The following is a 20,596-nucleotide window of genomic DNA, read 5'->3' as shown; positions in this document are numbered from 1 at the left end:
GACTTAAGCGCCTGACTTTAAGCGCCTTAAGGAGGCGTTTGGGACACTTTTTCCCACCGCCGCCGCACAGACTGTGGCCAAGGAAACCGGGGTGCTTTTGTTTGTAACCACCACCACGGAGAATTTTTTTAAAAGACGCCGAAACGCCGTGGTTCAAACGTGGCGGCGGCGACGTGTCCTCTCGCCGATCTGGCAACGCTGCGACCAAGGGCAAGGTGGGTGGGTGGGTGGGTGGCGGTCATACGTGTAAAGTTTGTCGGGGTGACGCGGACAGCCGAACGACACACGCCGTGCGTACACACACACAAGCACTGCACATCACTTGCCGAAATGGTCACACGCGCAATCAAGCGTTTTAAGTCGTGCCGCTTAATACCGTGTAGAGGGGGGGGTGGGGTGATGAACAGGTTCCATAAAAAAAACAATGGGCATGAAGCGCCGCATTTTTTTTTAACTGTTAATTTCTTTTTTGGTTTGTGTTGCTCCTGTTATTATCTTTGTTTTTTCCTCCTCCTTTCCTGCGTTCCTCCCAAACTCCCCGTCGAAAGCGCCGACGCTTCCGACGGAATGAATTTTACACGGCGGGTAGCGCGGCGCGGCGGCGGTCAAAACGGGGCGCTTGGCAATGGCGTGCGTGACACAACGCGCGCGTACGATAAGAGCCGCCCCTTCCCCTGTCCCGCCTGGCTCACACGGAGGGGGGGGGAGCGGGGTTACAACTTCCCCAGACGAGACGAAATGAGCGAGACGCCGCAAAATGAGAAAACGACAACAAAATGAAAATCAGACCGAAGGGCAAAAACAAACCGAAAAACAGACGTTAGCGTTTCAGCTCAGCTTGATGGGGCGGGGGGGGGAGGGGCCCCGAGATTCTGATAGGCCAACTTCCGCCAAGTTTTTTTTTTTAATACTCAACAGCGTAAAATACAGCCTTAAAATGCGGATCGCAGGGTCAGGGGGCTGAGTAGTTGAGGGGGTGGGTGGGGTTGCGATGAGAAAAGGTGACCTTGACCTTCGCGACAAGATCCTCAACCCTTCGGACAGACGGGCTTCACAAAAGCCCGGGCGAGCAAAAGAAAAAAACGTGAAAAGCGTTTGAACGCGTGTATTTTATTATTACCATCCTTTTTTTTTATACATATATAATCTTCGTCTTTCAATTACACCACTTATTTAACGGTTGTTTTTTTGTTTCTCCTCCTCACCCCTTCTCGTGTTAAGTTATCCGAGGGGTTTTTTTTTCTCTTTTCCTTTCTTTTCTTTTTTCCCCCCAAGTAACGGGAGCGCACGCAGTCCGGGACGCACGCCACACCGCGAACATGACCGGGCCGAGCGTAATGTGTGCGTGGCGCGCGTGCGCGTGCATGCACTTATACAATTAGTGTAAGATGGGTGAGGCGGGTAGGTGCGCGTGTCCGTGTGTGTGTGCGTGTGTGTCCCCGGCCCCCCCCCACCGCCCAACGCCCATCGCCCCCCCCCCCCCCCCACAGCAGCGTGAGTGACGGTGCGACGGCCTTAACGGGCGCTCGCTAACGGCGCTCCGACCCCACGCGTTTAGTCCGGCTGTTGGCGCGCGTGGGGGCGTGCGGCGGTCGGGGGTGGGCGAGTGAGCGGGCGAGCGAGCGAGCGAGCGATTCAAAGTGTGGCTGCCCCCCTCCTCCTGTTCCGCCACCACCACCACCACCACCACCTCCTCCTCCTCATGCCACGTAGGTGTACACCTTGCGGTCCTCCGGTGTCCGCGCCAGGTACTCGCGCTCGATCAGACCCTCGATGCGTTTCTTGATGACGATGGGACTCGGCAGGAAGCGAGCCTTGAGCTGCTGCGTGACCTGCCGGGGTCGGAGGAAGAAGGGGGGAGGGGGGGTAGTGAGCGAGGTGCACGGGAGAGGAAGGCGTGCAGAGAAAAGTAGAAATTCTAAAACTAAACTAGAAGCTCCGTTGGAACCTCATTTGCCAGTAAAAATATGATAATTGGTTTTTTACCCTTCTATCTGGCAACAAAACTGACACCTTTTTTACAAGGAGTCATTTTACATAGACCACAATACCTGCAGTCATAATGCAAACAAAAAACATAACTCTGATAATGTGCGCCTTTTGGCGTCATCTGGTCCAACCCATGTGAGACTAGGCTCTAAGGAAAGCTGTCTCGGGTGTGGACCAATCAACTTCAAGGACAGTGCACATTATCAGAGTTATGTATTTTGTTTGCATTATGACTGCAGCTATTGTAGGTCTATGTAAACATGACTCCTTGTAAAAAAGGTGTCAGTTTTGTTGCCAGAGAGAAGGGTAAAAAAACAATTATCATAAACTAGAAGCTATTTTTATGTGAGCAGGGAAGGTCCACTGAGCTGCACGGATTTTTTTCGGAAGCGACCTGGTCACAAAAGATAGAGCTCACCCAAGTGCCTCATCACATGGAAATTTACAGCAGTATCCAAATATTGATTGTCAATGAGGGGAAAACCGCAGGACCCGGAGAATAAAACAATAACACGACCCCGGGGACAACATGCACAGTCCACATATACAGCAGGCGTCAGGGTCGGGATCGAACCCACGACCGTCCTGTATACCAGGCGAGGTCGGTAAAATCTCGAGTGATGGCAAGAATTAGGCAGGAGGGATTCGGAGTAAGAAAGCGGCACGGATGGATGGAGAGGAGACAGTTTAGAATGAACGAGCGGGCGAAATAGCAAGCGGGTGAGAGTGGACGGGGGGCGTGGAGTTAAGAAAGATGGCAATGGCAGCAAATGTGGCGATGCGAATCTCCAAGCGCTCTAACACAAGAGCGTCAGCGGTGGCCGATGCCGTGGTGGCCGATGCAACCTGCGAAAGGGAGGAGCACTCCCCACTAAAGGACCACCACCGCTGTTCACTTCGCGCGAAAGTGGAAGCACGCCACTCGTAAACTCACGCGTTTACACGAACGACGGCAACGACGGGCCTTACCTGGTAAAATAAAAAGTTTAATCTTCTTGGTTCTTTCGGTAAAGTCACGTAGAAGGGAAATAATACAAATAATAAAAATAAAACATAATAAAATAATTCTCACGACGTTTCGGCCACAACGCAAGCAGCCGTCCTCAGGTGAAGAACAGGTCTGTCGGGGAGACAGCGTCTGAAGGACGGCTGCTTGCGTTGTGGCCGAAACGTCGTGAGAATTATTTTATGTTATATTATTTTTATTATTTTATTATTTCCCTTCTACGTGACTTTACCGAAAGAACCAAGAAGATGAATCCCTGCAGTCACGAAAGCTTTAAATCGAAATAAAAAGTTTCTTAGTTTTAGTTTAGGGTGCTTGGATAACGGGAAGGGGAGGGGCGGCAGTTCAACTCGCGACTATCCAATCACGAGCCAGACGCTCCCACATGGCATCCGCCCGGCACCGTCGAGTAGCCTCAGACACCTCAGAGAGCCCCCCCCAACACCGCCCCCACCACCGCCCGGCGCCTGTCCCCCAGGGGACATGGGATTAGCGCGGCACGGGAAGGGCTCCCCACCCACCTCTGCCACGAGGACATTGTGCTGCATCTTCTTGCGTGACTTCATGATGCGCACGATGGCCGCCTCGATCTCGTGTTTGCGATCGTCGTCCACCTTCTGCCGCGTCTCCTTGCGCTCGGGATCCGTCTCGCCCTGCTTGGCTGCCACTGCCAAAGAAATAAAGATGCCCCGCCGCCACCCACCGCCACGTATAACTTTTAACACACTGATAATTATATTCTTCGTTTTTTTCGGTAAAGTCACGTAGGAAAAAAAATGTAAATTGATAAAACTAAAATAAAAATAAAATAAAATAAAAATCACGACGTTTCGGAGGCAACACAAGCTTCCGTCTTCAGGTGGAACCGTCACAGCACGATAGCTGTATCAAGTGAGAGAAATTCCAAGAAACAGTCTTTGTATATATACTGGTTGAGGGTGGGAGGAGCCAAGGTAGGCCCTGAATATTATTTTTGTGAGGTTCGGTGCGGCTGAAGCACGCTGTTAGGAATGAGCCTTTGTTGTGTAAACTAGGTGCGGCTGATGTAACGGGGCGTGTAAAAGGGACTGAGCCTTTTTGTTATGTAGAGATGATGCGGCTGAAATCGCATCATCTTTACTGATAATTGGTTTTTTACCCTTTTATCTGACAACAGAACTGACACCTTTTTTACAAGGAGTCATGTTTGCATAGACCACAATACCTGCAGTCATAATGCAAACAAAAAACACAACTCTGATAATGTATGCATTGTCCTTGAAGTTGACTGGTCCACACCCGAGACAGCTTTCCTTAGAGCCTAGTCTCACATGGTGTTGGACCAGATGACGCCAAAAGGCGCACAACTCAAAGACAATGCACCATCAGCGTATGAGAGCTCAGGGTAAGCATTTACACCATTGGTACCTCATTTGCCAGCAAAACATATGATAATTAGTTAAACCAATTATGATAATTGGTTACACCAATCATCATATTTTTTTATGGTTTAACCAATTATGATAATTGGTTAAACAAATTATGATAATTGGTTAAACCAAATATAATATTTTTACTGGCAAATGAGGTACCAATGGTGTAAATGCTTACCCCTTTCAACACACTGTTGGGGCGAGTCCTGTTAGCGAAGGCTGGATGGCGCACGAGAGGGGTGGGTGGCCAGCACCACGCACCTTGATCCACCTCAACCCATCGCCCGACTTGCTCACTCGTCAAAATCACCCTCTCATCCATCCACTCACTCGACCCACCTACTCACCCATCCACACCACTCACCACCCATCCGACCAATGACCCAATAACCCCATCCAATCCTCTCGCCCATCCGGTAACCCACCACCCGCCAGCTCACTCAACCATCCACCCACACACACACATCCTATGGATTATACAGCCACCCACATACTGACTCAGTAATTAGCATGGTTGGCTACGTACGGTAACGAAAAAAGTTCAACAAACATACACTAACCAGATCCACCCTCTCACCCACCCACCTACCCAGCGCTTTCCACCCCCTCCCACCCCGACCCAGCGTACCCCCTCACACACCGTGCCTTTCTACTCACTCACATTTCCACCCACCCTTCAAAATCACTCACTCACCCAACTACCCACCCACAACTCACGCATCCTCTCATTTACACGGCCACCCACATACTCACTCCGCAACTAACCAACATCCGTCCTACCCACTCAACTCACCCACCCACCCGGCCTTCTACCCACCCAGCATTCCCCTCACTCGCCGTGTCCTTTCCGCCCACCCTTCAAAATCACTCGCTCGCTCACCCGCCCACCCACCCAAACCCAACCACCACCAACCACCTACCCCACCGAGCCCAACGCGCACACCGCCTTGTGCCGGGCACCTGTCTGTATCTTGACGCGGTGCAGCTTGGAGGTGAACTGGTCATTGACGGTGAAAATGTGGCTGGGCTCCATCTCCTTAGTCTTGGGCTCCTTGGTGAGGACGCGCTGCGTGGGCTTCCCGCACGCCAGCGACTGCAACGCTCGCACCAGCTCCTTCTCGGGGATGTCCGTCTCCTGCTGGATCTCCTGCAGAGGGGGGTGAGGGGGTGGGAAGGGCAGCAGCATTGGGTCAGACAACCCACGAGTCTGCAATACCCCTTTTTCCATTGGCACATGCGAGCCGAGCCAGCGCTAGTCGCTCACGGTACGAGTGTTGGTTTTCCACTGGCACATCCAAAGCCAAGCCATGCCAGCCACTCACAGTTCGAGTGTTGGTTTTCCACTGGCACATCCAAAGCCATGCTAGCGCTAGACACTCACGGTACGGGTGTTGGTTTTCCACTGGCACATCCAAAACCACGCCAGTGCTAGTCGCTCACGGTACGAGTGTTGGTTTTCCACTGGCACATCCAAAACCACGCCAGTGCTAGTCGCTCACGGTACGAGTGTTGGTTTTCCACTGGCGCATCTGGAACCACGCCAGCGCTAGACGCTCACGGTACGAGTGTTGGTTTTCCACTGGAGCTACGCCGAGCCGGAAACGGAACTGCGATACGCTTGGCCTCACGCGGCGTCCCGATGCTCGCTCGTTATCGGTGCTCGGAGCGCTTGACGGCGCCAGTCCTGACGCAATCCACCTACCCCCCCCACCTGGCAACCGTCAGAGGAGGATGTCGCTTCGCCCCAGTCGCCGCCGCCACCGCTCACCTCAAAGGTGTAGCTGTCCCTGTTGTTGAAGAGGATGAGGATGGTCATCTGAAACGTGGAGACCTGCAGGATGTGCTTGCGCGTGTTGCTCCCCGTGAGTTGCGCACCACCCATGCTCGAGTCCCCTTCCTCCTGCCCACAAACGTAGGGGACACCGCGGACACAGCAACGTTGGCAACTTAGCGTTGGTGGCTGCATTGGTTGGGAGGGGGGGGGGGGAGCGCTTTCTGCCACTGCCATTTGTGGGCAATCGCTCGCTCGCAACGCACTCATCCGTTTATTGTCCCTCCGCGATGCTGGCGAAGGGGAAAAAATGATGATTAAGTGGACACAGGTGTCGGTGGACGGTGTGTGTGTGTGTGAGATTGACTAGGTGATGGCGTGAGACTGGAGATGGGGGGGGGGCGGGCGAGGTGTGATAACGCCCTAGGGACTGCAAGACTCTAAAATACAAAAAAAAATTTTTACCAGGTAAGGTCCACTAAGCTATTTAAGATAGCTCTTTCTCAGAAGCGATCTGGCCACAAATGATAGCGTAACGGAAGTGGATTAATCATGTGGAAATTTATAGCTGCATTCAAATACTCTAAACGCGTGATGTTGATTCTAAATTGAGGTAAAAAAATGGGAGGACCTGGAGAAAACTTCACGGGGAGAGAGAAATGCAAACTCCAAATATACAACAGCGTCGGAGTTGAGCATTTAATCTCCCCGGCTATTGCCAAGCGTTACTGCGGGCATCTTCAGAAGTTTAGGAAGCAAAGGAAAACCTGCGTGCCAGACATGCGAGAAGTCTTGCCCGTTAACGGACGAGTCAGCAGAACTAAAGTCTGCGAGTGAATAGTTTAAAGTCTCTTATCACTGGCAATAAGATCAATGCGAGTCCAAGCGTGGTCTTGACCGTGGTCAAAGCCGGAGGGGGAAGAAATGTTTTAGCAATGCAGCCAAACCCGATAGACCACAATTGGACCACGGAATAGCCGTCAACACCTCTACCGTGCCAAAAGGAAAAAAAACCACGAGAGAAGTCGCACCCGTGGACAGAATGACTCTAGAATGGTATTTGCCGAGTAGGAGTAACGAGAGGAGCCCGTAGAAGTATCAATTCAGATTGTTCTTCTTGGTTCTTTCGGTAAAGTCGCGTAGAAGGGAAGTAATAAAATAATAAAAATAAAACATAATAAAATAATTCTCACGACGTTTCGGCCACAACGCAAGCAGCCGTCCCCTCAGGTGAAGACCAGGTCTGTCCTGCATACCAGGCGAGGGAGTTAACGTGTCATAGCCACTGAGAGAATTGACACTTGCGTCCGCGCAAATTCGGCCCCTCTTAAGACTTTATGACCAGAACACTGCCCCTGTCTGAATTCACAGGCTTACGTTGGTCTGGTGCTGGGGTCGGCAACCAAAATCCCTCAATATTATTCAAGAGACAGCGTCTGAATCAATTCAGATTGTCTGGAGATAAACCAACTCATCGGACCAGGGGTCGGCAAACCTGCAGGCTCTGGAGCTGCAACGTGGCTCTTGAAGGAGTGCAGTGAGACTCTTGAATAATATTGAGGGATTTTGGTTGCCGACCCCAGCACCAGACCAATGTAAGCCTGTGAATTCAGACAGGGGCAGTGTTCTGGTCATAAAGTCTTAAGAGGGGCCGAATTTGCGCGGACGCAAGTGTCAATTCTCTCAGTGGCTATGACACGTTAACTCCCTCGCCTGGTATGCAGGAGGTCGTGGGGTCGATCGCGACTCTGATGCCGGCTATATATTTGGAGTTGGCATGTTCTTCTCCCCGTGGTCGCACAAATTTTTCGTGTCCCCCAGTTTTTTACACGCTTTTTATTAACTCTGTTGTTGTTGTTGTATCCTCAAATCTTGTAACTCAATTTTAACCCACTTCCCAATGTGGTATCGACTGCAAACTTGGTATACTTATGTCATACTGATGACAATACCATATTCTATCATAAAAATTTAAATTATAGGTTATGTTTCGGCTTGGGTCTAATTGTCCACGCTCAACTGACGTTGGCTGTAAATCACCACGGTCCCCAACGTTGTGGCAAGCTTCAGGGCCACTTCCTGGAGTCGTGGAGTTCTGCCATTACGAGTTACGGTACATTTCATGAAAGCGTGTTTTTAAAAAAGTTTTTTTTTAAATATTACTCATTCCCTCCACATTTAGAATCAACGTCACGCGTTGAGAATATTTGGCTACTGCTATAAATTTGAACGTGAACATCCGCTTTGTTGAGCTATCATTTGTGGCCAGGTGACTTCTGCATGAACGCTAAACAGCACATTGGGCCTTACCCTGAGAAAATCTAAATAGTTTAGTTTAGGGAGCTCGCCCGTGCGTGTGCTCACGGGTAATTCCGCGCGTTGTTCGGCACGGCGTCCGACGTTTCGCCCCCAGCCCTGCTGTGGAGGCGTTTCGGCGCGGCGCGACTCAAAGACGACGCTGCACGAGGCACGACCGCCAAAAAACCTACGCGGGCGGATTCCTTCGCTTGGCGGAGAAACGCAATACCCGACGTTGCTTTACTTTAATCGTCTCGGCAAAAACATTGATCCACTGCAGCACTGCGGCAGTTGACATTACGCTAGCGTAAATAAAATAAAATAAATGCGCGCTCACGCCCTCCCCTCATCCCGTGCCGTCATCCTATCTGTGGACGGGCACAAATAGACCATCACACAGCGGTGCACTAATCGGCTGCTCGTGACACGGTTGTCTGGCTCGACCGCCCGAATGTGAATTTGTCGTCGCTGCTCCTGCATCTACATCAGCAGCCATAGGAAAGATTGTGGGTGTTCACATTCCCGTCTAAGTAAGGGTGGCGGGGGAGGGGAGGGGGTATGCAGGAGGTTGTGGGTTCGATGCCGACCGTCGTGACGCCTGTATAGGTAGTCCCTGACTTACGATGGAGATGCGTTACGACGACCCCATCATCGCAAGTCGAAAATATCGTAAGTCGAAGATGGCCTAGCCTACCCAGGAGTCTTAAAGAATGGTGATAATTTAGCAAAACAGAGCAATTTACAGTACCGTACTATATAAACTATATACTGTATGTATTTATTAATTACAATACTGTATTGCACAGTGAAATTTAAAGTCAAAATCAAGGTAAATTCTTAGCCTACCTATATGAAATGCAATTTCATAGAAATTTTTTTCAGGAAACATTCCTATCTGCTATAAAAACTTTTAACATGCATTGAACACCGAGATAACTTAACTCTGTCAACCGCTGGTGAGAGTGAGAGGCATCACCACACAAGGCGGGAGATGCGTACAGTACATCCCGGCAGCGTCCCAACGTACAGTACGCTGCTGCGTTGGCCTGCCGCGCGAAATGTAAAATATTTAACAATTTTGTCGTATCGCTATCGCCATCGTAAGATCGAAATATCGTAAGTTGGACCACCGTAAGTCGGGGACGACCTGTATACGTGGCGTTTGCATGTTGCTATCCTCCGTGGTCAAGTGTATTTGTCTCCGGGTCTTCCGGTTTAGTAAAGGGGAGTAAGGGGGAGGGGGGGAAGCAGAGGGGGGGGTGGTGGTCTCCCGCAAGGAGCAACACGTGGAGCGGATTCCAACAATCGGATTCCAATAATCTCAGGCGTCATTCAATTCCTTTGGCTACCATTCCATTGCTCGTCTTACACATTGGCGATCATCCACGCTGCCCGCGACCTGCCCCTGCCCAAACGCAATTCTTCTTATCAACCATCAGTGTGACGTCTCACTTATTCGGGAGCGTTTGTGTGCCGCTGCTCACCGTCCTTAAACTAAGCACTCCATCCAGCTGTTGCTTGTCTCTGCATGTCATCATTTTAAAACCAATCTGCCTCCAATAATTGCCCTTCTGCAACGCTGTCCGTCGATCACTTGATTTCTCTCAAGAGCCCCTTGTCGCGCGAGGCTTTTGTTCATCGAGTACATTTTGGTAACCGCAAAGTAATTTCTCAGTATCCACGCAAATATTTAAAGTTGTTTTTTTTTTTCCCCACAATCAAATCTCGTGCCAAATAGTCGCCGCCACGTCCCAAGATGCGTATTCCGCGCGCAAGGGCGGGAACCACTGATGAAAGGGGGGAGGGGGCCAGTGAATGATTCCATGGTGGCGAGGAGATGTTAGCTCCCTCGCCTGGTATGCAGGGGGTCAGAGGGATCGATCCCAGCCCTGACACCTGCTGTATATTTGGAGTTTGCATGTTCTCTGAGTGAATGATTCCATGGTGGCTAGGAGATGTTAACTCCCTCGCCTGGTATGCAGGGGGTCAGAGGGTTCGATCCCGGCCCTGACACCTGCTGTATATTTGGAGTTTGCATGTTTTCCCCGTGGCCGGAGGAATATTTTTTCTCCGGTTCCTCCGGCTTGTTTCCCTCCTCCACATTTAGAAACGTACGTTTAGGTTATTTAGATGATTTGGCTGCTATGAATTTCCTCATGATAACCCGCTTCGTTGAGCTATCATTTGTGGCCAGGTTGCTTCTGGAAAAGAAGCTAATAGCTCAGTGGGCTTTTCTGGGTAAAATAAAATTGTTTAGATGTATTAATCTTGCTAGCGATTTGCTTACCGTTCCCATACTTTGCACTCCTATCGTGTTTTTATATTGTTTCTTTGCTGTAACATTCTGACCCCGTGCCCCAACTGGACATCTGTGAGAGACAAAAAATAGCTTGATAGCGCATCGGATTCCTCCAGCAATAAACGAATATTCCGATTCCACCGTACCCGTCTGATGGGACCGTAGAAGGTGGCGTTGAGGTCGGCTGAGCCCATGTGGTGTTGAAGCGTGAGCTGGCGCCCACTGTGCTTGGCAAGGTAAAACCTACAAGGCACAACAAATAACACGCGCACGCACGCACAACGCAAGATAAGACAAAGACGCTCCCAATCAAGCCTTAGCCTTTGAGACTGTTAAGGCAAGTGCTGTTAGCGAGCACCTATGAAGGCCGGCAAGGCGCATGACGGGGTGGTGTGGCCAGCACCACGCCCGGCCGCCTTTGTGTTCCCAGAGTGCTGATGTTTACACACCGCGCCAGGGCACTCATTTGAGGCCGGGCTGACCTAGGGGAGGAACAGGACAGGTTAGCATCCAATGTGCCACCGATCTGCAGCGTGGCCGGGGAATTGAACCAAGGTGTGGATGGGGTAGCAGCGCAGTGGCATGAATCACAGAGTCACTGCAACCGATAGAAGAGACAGGCCCACGTACACGCAGTGACACACGTACACAGAGTGACACACACACAGGGTAATATTCGCGCACGCACATATACACACATATACCAAGCAGACAATGTCTACTTGTAGCTCATGAAAAATGTAAGCGCTGACGCCAATAATTTTTGAGATCGACACCTAACAATTTATCGAACCCATCCTCAATTTTCTTGCTTCTTTCGGTAAAGTCACGTAGAATGGAAATAATAAAATAAAATAATTTCTTTTTGTATGTTTTATTATTATTTTATTATTTCCATTCTACGTGACTTTACCGAAAGAACCAAGAAGATGAATCCCTGCAGTCACGAAAGCATTAAATCGAGAAAAAATCCATCCTCAATTCACTAATCTGTGCCTTCTCTGTACCATCCCGCACTGCCTCATTTTGCACCGTCTCATTTTTACCAAACTCATTCGTTCCAGGACGATTGGGCAAAGTACAAATTGTGGTAAAACTGCCATGAATCGACAAAAATCGACCCTCACACACGCGCAGATCCCACGGCACGCACGACCACGGGTACGATTTAAGCGATGCGATCGTCACACGCCAACTTTTAAAAGTCAAGCCAAAGCCGTGCCCTTACTAAAACGAGCGCGCGCCGCTCACCCCCCTTTTGACGGCTTTCGGCCAATGGAAGAAAAACTCCACGTTCCTATGCCGAAGACCAGCGACATCCACCGTCGGGATTCCTGGGGAACTGGGACTGCTGGGGTGGGCGGGCGGGGAGCGGAGCAATACCTGCGGAAGACTTCGAAGGCGTGGCGCGGCGCGGGGGGGATGTTGCACTTTGGCGTGGCCGCCTGCGTGGGCCAGTAACCCGTGGTGAGCACGCGCACCGTCAAGTCCACGCCGTGCAGCGACGTCTGAGGATGGTGGGTGGTGGGGTGGGGGGGGGTGGCGGCGACATGCGTGTGCGAGGTGAGCGTCGGCGGGCACGAGTGCGTGCGTGCGTAACGGTTAGCGCGTTGAGCTACGAACCTGATGACCCTAATTCGACTTACGCTCGCGGTCAATTGTCTGAACCGGTTCTGGGCCTCCTCTAGGTCGACTCAGCCTCAAATGAGTACCTGGTGCGGTGTGTAAACATCGTCACTCGGGAGACAAAGACGGCCCGGCGTGGTGTTGGCTACGCACCCCCTCGTGTGCCGTGCCGGCATTCATTGATGCTCGTTAAAAGCACTTGCCCAAACAGTCTATTAACACTATATGGGGTTTCTTTGACTTTCTATTGGCATGGAGACATATTTTAGCACGGGTAAACGTGTGTTTGTTTCATCGGCATGGGTACACTGAATGTCGAAACTGGCGCAGAGTTCGCTTGTCGCGAATATCAATGCCGTTAAAATTACTCACTCCCAGAAGGCAGTGAGGCCTGTAGGTTGTGGAGGAAACGGTACGTTGTTTTTAAGTGGAGAGAAGAAAAGGAGACTTAAGTTGTCTGCTTACCTATGTTATAATTTAACGTGCTCATCAGATGAGTCCGCTAGTCTATTGTAAAAAAAAAACATCAGTGATCGCTCTCAGTCTCGTGAAAACAAAACTATAAAACTAAACTAGTTTTATGTTACCAGGTAAGGCCCACTTCAGCTATAAAACGCTTTTTCAGGCGTGACCTGGCCACAAATGATACCTCAACGAAGTGGCTTATCACGTGGAAATGTATAGCAGCCAAATACTCTAAATGCATGTTAATTATAAATGTGGAGTGGAAAACCGGAGGACCTGGAGAAAAATCCAAGCAACCACAGAGAGGGAGACATGAAAACTCCAAATATACAGCAGCAGGCGCCAGGGTCGGGATCGAACCCACGACCTCCTGTACACCAGGCGAGGTAGTTAACATCTCCTTGCCACCGTAATGATGATGAGAGAGAGAGATATGCAAACTCCAAATATACAGCAGGCATCAGGGTCAGGATCGAACCCACGACCTCCTGTATACCAGGCGAGGTAGTTAACATCTCCTCACCACCGTGATGATGATGAGAGAGACACGCAAACTCCAAATATACAGCAGGCATCAGGGTCAGGATCGAACCCACAACCTCCTGTATACTAGGCGAGGTAGTTAACATCTCGCCGCCGCGAGATTAAACGTTCGATCCCATTGTCAAAAGACAACGGAGGGAGGGAAGCTCTCACTGGCCGTGCATTTCTACCCAGAGGCCGTTTCTACCCAACAGTTGTCACCGAATGTCGTCTACGTCACCGACGAGCGTGGAGGAGTCACGGGCTCCTGCTCCCGCGCTGCATGCCGTACCCCCGTGGTGTGCAAGTGAGTCCGGAATTCCTCCATGGTGGTGTTGGAGATGCTCATGTCCTTGAACATGCCCTCCAGCTTGGACGTGAACTGGCAGCCGCATTCCGTCTGCGAAAATGACGTGGGGGGGCGGGGGGGGGGTTGGTTGGAGCGACAGGGCGAGGGGAAGAAGAGTCAGAATATTTATTACTGGACGAATCCGATGAGTTGTAAAGCTTTTTTTTTCCCACAGATGTCCAGTAGGAAGGCACCGTCGCCAATCCCATTTCAAAACTAGCCTAGAGCCCAGAGAACCTCATCCCGAGTTGTTTAGCGTGCTACAACAGAGTAACACGTAATGCCACAGAGCAAAGTTTGTCGCACGGCATCCAAACAGGCACTGAATTGTCAGAGCCAGAGCGCGTTCACCAAGTGAATTGAAATTCATTTTTTTTTGTGCAGTCATCGGCGACAGTGCCGAGACCATCAACTCACTACACTTGAGAACCCGGTTAATTACACAGATGGGATGTCTGGATTCAAATCCCAGGATCGTAGCAGTGCCAAGCTCAGCGCCCGTGGCATCTGGTCAATCCAAGAGCTGGCTCAAAGAAATATTTTAAGATACTTTTTTAAAAATACGCTTTAATGAAATGTACTGCCCGAGCTGCCCCTGCCCCCTTCCCCTATCGCCCCATAGCCCCTCCCTCCACATCCCCCGCCCCTGGGCTTAGCTCCCCGAGGCTTGCCGTGACGTAAGGGACCGTGGTGATCTACAGCCAACGTGAGTTGAGCGTGGATAATTAAGCCGTTAAAAAGATTGTTTAAAAATATTTATTTTTAATTTCCAATGATAGAATATATTATTGTCATCAGTATGACACACCTATACCAAGTTTGCAGTCGATACGACATTGGGAATACGGTTGAAATTCAGTTACAAGATTTTTGGATACGACAACACATACAGTAAGTTAAATAAAAGCGTGTAAAATGTTTAAAAAATATATGTTTTGGATTTTTTTATGATAGAATATAGTATTGTCATCAGTATGACATAGCTACACGAAGTTTGCAGTCGATAGCACATTGGGAAGTGTGTAAAAATTGAGTTACAAGATTTATTTTTTGAGGATACAACAGATGAAGCGAGTTAAATAAAAAGCGTGTAAAAATGTCTTTTGTCGGGACTCCGTCTTCTTCATTTGTACGGCTGATGTAGATGCAGAGCAGCAACTAAAATTTCCCACCCAGTGGTCAAGCCTGACAATCGTCGTACGATGTCTCCTTCCTATTGTGGACTCGCTCCACCCTGGCTAGCCATCGAACAAAGACGGTCACCGCTTCGGGCTCTTTCAGACGTACTTCTGTGGCCGTCTAGAGCGCTCGTCATTCGGGTATTAGGAAGCGACTGGGAGCTACGCGCTTTTCAATCGAAAACGTCTTGAAAATTGCTTGCTGTGTTTAGTTTGTCGTCCTTCCCCCGCACCTCCGATTGGCACAGCTGCCTATGTACGGTGTGAAAAAAGTTCAACATACACACATACAGCACAGGGTGGTGGTTTGCCTTTCTAATTCATGTTTAGGATTTTGATAAAGAGTTTTTTTTTAGTCTATCATTTATGTATTATCCCTTGTGTGTGGATTTTCACGGGATACTTTATCTATGCTGAACGTCTTTCGCGCCGTACGGAGCCAACCCTGCCGATCTGTCGGCGTACAAAACTCTCGCAAACTTGGACTAGGACAAACGCCCAATGCGTTTGTCCTCCCCCCACACCTCCCATTAACACGGCTGGCTACGTACGGCGCCAAAGAAGTTCAACATACACGCACACATACATAGAGAGGCCTGCAAGGGGTGCGCGGGGGAGACGTGGCCACGGGGATCGGAAGGTCGCGTTCACCTTGAGCTTGGAGATCATGTTTTTCTCCGAGTCGTCCGACACGCTCTTGTTGGTGAGCAGTCGGCGTGCAAGGTGCTGCTTGTAGTAGCGCTCAAACACGTCCTTCTCTTGCAGGAAGCGGAAGAGGATCATCGCCTTGTCCAGAATCGCCTCCACCTCCTGCTCTGACAGCTGTGAACGCGAGCACACACACGCAAACACACACAAGACAAAGATCCCCCTCCCCCCGCCTATTAACTAAACTAAAAACAAAACTGCTTAGGACCGTGCAAATCTTTCGGTCGTTTTTTAACCCACTTCCCGTGATCCAATCGAGCTGACATTTTGCACACAGACTCGTTATGCGAGACAATTAATGTTCGTGAAAATTTTTTTCCAAAATTTTACACTTTTTAGGACAAAAATATTATATTTAATTACCAATTGCTTAATGCTGCCATGCAATCATCTGACCCATATGTGGCAGCCATCTCAAGCCAGAGGACGAGAGGACTCTAGCCGCCACGCATATAAAGGATTTATAGTGAAAAACTTTGTTTTTACGGGTTATACTTATTATTCTACTAGGTAAGGCCCACTGAGCTATGCCACTCCAATGCCATCTGCCTCTGCAACCGCAACCTGCCCTCAACAATCTCGCACACGTGTCCCACCCATCACAAAACCTCCTCTCTTCCTGGGTAACACACATTACATTATATATTGGTTTTTAATAGAGTTTGCATTATCTCTGTTTCAAAGAACCAAAAACTATTTATATTTTACCAGTTAAGGACCACTGAGCGACCTGGCTCAACGAAGCGGCTTATCACGTGGAAATATATAGCAGCCAAACACTCTAAAACGCACGTCGATTCTAAATGTGCAGGGAAAAACCGAAAGAAAAGGGAAAAAAATCGACGGGACCACGGGGAGATCATGCAAACTCCAAATATACAGGCGTCAGGGTCGGGACCGAACCCACGACCTCTTGTATACAGGGTGAGATAGCTAACATCTCGCCACCGTGGCAAAGCGAACGAGGGGGGTGATTGCAGCCAGTACCCAATGCTGATGGTGTGCACACCGCATCAGGTGCTCATTTAAGACTGAGGGGAGGGCCCGGGACGGGTTCTGATACCAAGTCACCGATGTAAGCGGTGGCTAGGAGCGCGGGTACCACTGTGTCACTGCTACCTATCACACATCATATCAGAGCGCGAATACGTGAATGCCCGTCTGTGTTTCCGTGCATGAATCACTGTACGTGCGATTAAGTGTATAACACAGGGTGCTACAAAAAATGTTAGCACTTATTTGATCATTTTTAATGGAAAAAGAATGGATAATACTCCGTAACATGATAACAAATGTATGTTAATAGCTTCAAAAAGTCGGTGTCTCCTCCACTCGTTCGCCATTATTGTCAACACGTGTCTGGTGGTCTCCAGAGCCCGGAGGCACATTTATCGTGGTATTGTTGCAAATTCTTAGAAGTGTTAACATATTTTTGAAGAGCCCTGTAGTGTGTGTGTATGTACACGTGAGAATGTGTACGATTATGTGGTAGCGTGCGAATGCGTGTGTGTTTGCGAGCGTTGATGTCTGTACGAGAGCCTGTGCATTTGTGTACACCACATTGCGTGCGCGTTAAGTTTGCACAGCAGGTAGCACAGGTGGTGTTACCCGACAGTAATCTCAACCCATAATACCTGGCTCTGTTCCGTGACATCCTGTCAGCGAGCATTCCAACGCTTCACTTGACCTCAAAGCAGAGTTCGCAACCGGGTACCCGATACCCGTACCCTACCCGATACCCGGCTACCCGTACCCGGCCGGGTACGGGTACGAGTACCCGTTTGCGACCCTGGTGCGGTCAGGTACGGGTAGGCCGTGAGTCACTGGTGAGTCACCGTTTGTCACTCATTTCCCAACGTCTTGTCTCTTCTCACAATTCAAGTTCCTAGAATCAACCCACCCGCGCCTGCAACATTGCTTCATCCCAGAGGTCGCAATCGGGTACCCATACCCGAACCCTACCCGATACCCGGCCGGGTACCGAGTAGGGTACGGGTACCCGTTTTCGACCCTGGTGCGGCCGGGTACGGGTACGGGTAAGGAATCAAAACCCGTTTGCGACCTCTGCCTCAAAGTGCACCTAGCTTGGCACAAGCGCTGTGGTGATGTCACCACCAGCAGTGAATGGCGGCCGTTGTTGGCAAGTGAGCGAGCAAGCGCGAGTGTGTTGCTCGTTCTTACCCCCTTCACTCCCTTCTTGAGTTTGTCGTCGATGAACAGGGAGAGGTATTCTGGCGAGCGCGGGTTGAGGTTCAGGAAATACTCGAAGTCGCTCGAGATGGTCTGCTTGAACAGGCGGTCATTGCCAAATGACTGCTGGAGGAAGTGATCGAAGCGGTCTTTGAGGTCCAGAAGACCCTACGGGAAGTGAGAATCACAGACACAGATTCACAGACTGTTGGTGCAAGTGTTACTAGCGAGTAGCTCCTACCAATTCTAGATTTGAAGCTTTCGTGACTGCAAGGATTCATATTCTTAGGTTTTTTCTGTAAAGTCACGTAGGTAAAAATTCTTAATTAAAATTAATAAAAGTAAAATAAAATAAAAATCACGACGTTTCGGAGGCAACACAAGCTTCCGTCTTCAGGTGGAACCGTCACAGCATGACTGCTGCATCAAGTAAGAGAAATTCCAAGAAAACACTCCTTGTATATATACTGGTTGAGGGTGGGAGGAGCCATTGTGAGGTTCGGAGCGGCTGAAGCACGCTGCAAGGAATGAGCCTTTGTTGTGTAGACTGGTTGAAAAGGGAGGTTCCAAGAGTTGTTAAGGTGCGGCTGATGTAAAGGTGCGTTTGCTGTATTTTTTTACTTTTATTAATTTAAATTTTTGACTTACGTGACTTTACCAAAAAAACCTAAGAATATGAGCTCCTACCAAGGCTGGCACGGCATGCGAGCGGGTGAGCAGCCAGCACCACGCCTGGCCGCCTTGGTCTCCCCAGTGGCGATGTTTACATATTGCACGAGGTACTCATTTGAGACCGAGTCGACCTGGCAGAGGCTCAGGACCAGTTAAGATAATCACCACTGGTGTTGGCCGTGAGCGGGAATTGAATTCGGGTCGAGGGGCTTCACAGCGCAGCGTGCTAACCACAACACACAAACATCCTCCTTTAAACATTAAAGACTAAAGGACCAAATAAACATTTGTGACTGCAAGACGTCCTTGCAGTCATAGACACGACTGCACATGCTACGGTTGGAAAGTGTTTCCGTGGTGAAAATATTCCCTTCTATTGGCCAATTAATGCTGCCAACATCATAAGACCTCCTTTGCCAGTACCAAAATATAATAATAGCGGTTTTCCCCTTTTTTCTGGCAACAAAACTGCATTAACCACAATACTTGTGGTCAAATGCAAAAAAAAACAATATGATAATATATGCATTGTCCTTGAAACGGATTGGTCCACACCAGGGAGGGATTTCTTTGGTGTGGACCAATCAGTTTCAAGGACAATGCATATATTATCAGAGTGTGTTTTTTTGCATTTTGACCACAAGCATTGTGGTTAATGCACACATAATTCCTTGTAAAAGGTTTCAGTTTTGTTGCCAGAAAAAAGGGGAAAAACCCTATTACTATAATGCTGCCAAGATGCTAGCAGCGTTGGATACAAATTACCTTTCTGATGTACAATTGCAGTTATGAATAAACATCGTTTGGGGCCATTTCAAAGTGGCAGGACTCTGGCCGACACAGTTAGATTCACCAATCCACTCACTGCAAGTCCCATATGCTGGTCACATTAAGTTAACAGACCAGGATTGTCCGACTTGCAAGAGTGACCTATCACCAAAAAGGGCACTCAAAATGACAATCGAAATGACAATCCCCGATACGTGTCGACATCTAACCCACGACATCTACCAACCCCCTTGCCTCCAAAGCATTGGATTGCACTGGATTTACAGGCGTTTCCCATCTGTTCGCGCGCCACTGGAGGGAGATGTGCGCTTTTAAATCTGATTTAAAAACTAAATTTTTTTAGAACTGCTTTTTGTGTTTAGTTTGTTGTCCTTCTAACGCACCTCCGATTAGAGTACGGTGCGAAAGAAGTTCAACATACATAACACAGACTCGCAGAGACCAATAGACTCACACAGAGACACAGACTCGCACAGAGACATATATAGTTTGCTGTCCTTCCCTGCACGTCCGATTAGCACGGTTGGCTACGTACGGTGCGAAACAAGTTCAACACACACACGCACGTACCTGGATGTAGTCGACGGGATTCTTGCCCTCCCCCTCTTCCGTGACGAGCGCCTTGCCTTGCTCACGTAAGTAGCCGCTCATGCACTCGCACATGGTCTTCAGACCATTGGGCACGCGACCAAACAGCTTGTACATACACGCCAAGTCTGCGGGGACGAGAGAGAACACAAACATACACCCACCCACGCCAGCGCGCTCAGCCTTAGGAGTCCACAGAGGAGGCGCCGTTAGCGAGCACTGAATAAAGATGCGTCGGCAGGCGGACGCTCTCGGTACGTGTGCATTGCCAGTCATCTCAGTCAGTCAACCCCATGGCACGCGGGTCTTTCCCGTGACCTGCAAGGGGGCCTTCCGACACTTCACGTGGCCTTGAAGTGCACCTAGCCTGGTACAAGCGCCCGTGGTGACATCACCGCTACTTAATGGCGAATGCCGGTTGGGTGCTGGTTGGTCAGCGTGGGGAGCGGTGGTGTAGCGTTTGGCACATTGCACTACGAAACCAGGCCACTTGAGTCCGATTACCGCTCACGGGCAACACCGCTGGCGATCATCTGAACCAGTCCTGGGCCTCGCCAAGGTAGACTCAGCATCAAATGAGTAGTGGGGAGACAAAGGCTTCTGGTCGAGGTTGTTGGTCATCCATCCCCTGGAATATATGAAACTCCCCCGAGGTCGACTCAGCCTGAACAAAGACCACCTGGTGTGGTGTGTTAAAAAAAACCATCAGCACTGGGGAGACAAAGGCGACCGGC

General features: G+C 49.7%; 1 protein-coding gene across 2 annotated transcripts in view; it reads right to left on the bottom strand.

Annotated features, from left to right (window-relative positions):
- Positions 1-1,094: 1,094 nt before the first annotated feature.
- Positions 1,095-20,596, bottom strand: part of LOC133357489 (cullin-3-A) — a 49,028-nt gene continuing 29,526 nt past the window's right edge. Inside the window, exons 7-16 of one of the 2 annotated variants that reach the window (XM_061575449.1) lie at positions 19,845-19,990; positions 17,805-17,981; positions 15,567-15,737; positions 13,681-13,788; positions 12,159-12,283; positions 10,922-11,018; positions 6,176-6,307; positions 5,368-5,554; positions 3,517-3,662; positions 1,095-1,832 (exon numbers count right to left, since the gene is read on the bottom strand). In XM_061575449.1, coding sequence (XP_061431433.1) covers positions 1,701-1,832; positions 3,517-3,662; positions 5,368-5,554; positions 6,176-6,307; positions 10,922-11,018; positions 12,159-12,283; positions 13,681-13,788; positions 15,567-15,737; positions 17,805-17,981; positions 19,845-19,990 — 1,421 coding nt within the window. In that variant the 3' untranslated portion in view covers positions 1,095-1,700. The remainder of the gene's footprint in view (positions 1,833-3,516; positions 3,663-5,367; positions 5,555-6,175; positions 6,308-10,921; positions 11,019-12,158; positions 12,284-13,680; positions 13,789-15,566; positions 15,738-17,804; positions 17,982-19,844; positions 19,991-20,596) is intronic. The other variant, XM_061575450.1, reaches the window with a different exon arrangement.

Source organism: Lethenteron reissneri, chromosome 58 (genome assembly GCF_015708825.2).
Source record: "Lethenteron reissneri isolate LAM-NWPU_2019-01 chromosome 58, ASM1570882v1, whole genome shotgun sequence".
In the NCBI taxonomy this organism is placed as follows: domain Eukaryota; kingdom Metazoa; phylum Chordata; class Hyperoartia; order Petromyzontiformes; family Petromyzontidae; genus Lethenteron; species Lethenteron reissneri.
This window is presented reverse-complemented; position numbering and strand designations above follow the sequence as displayed.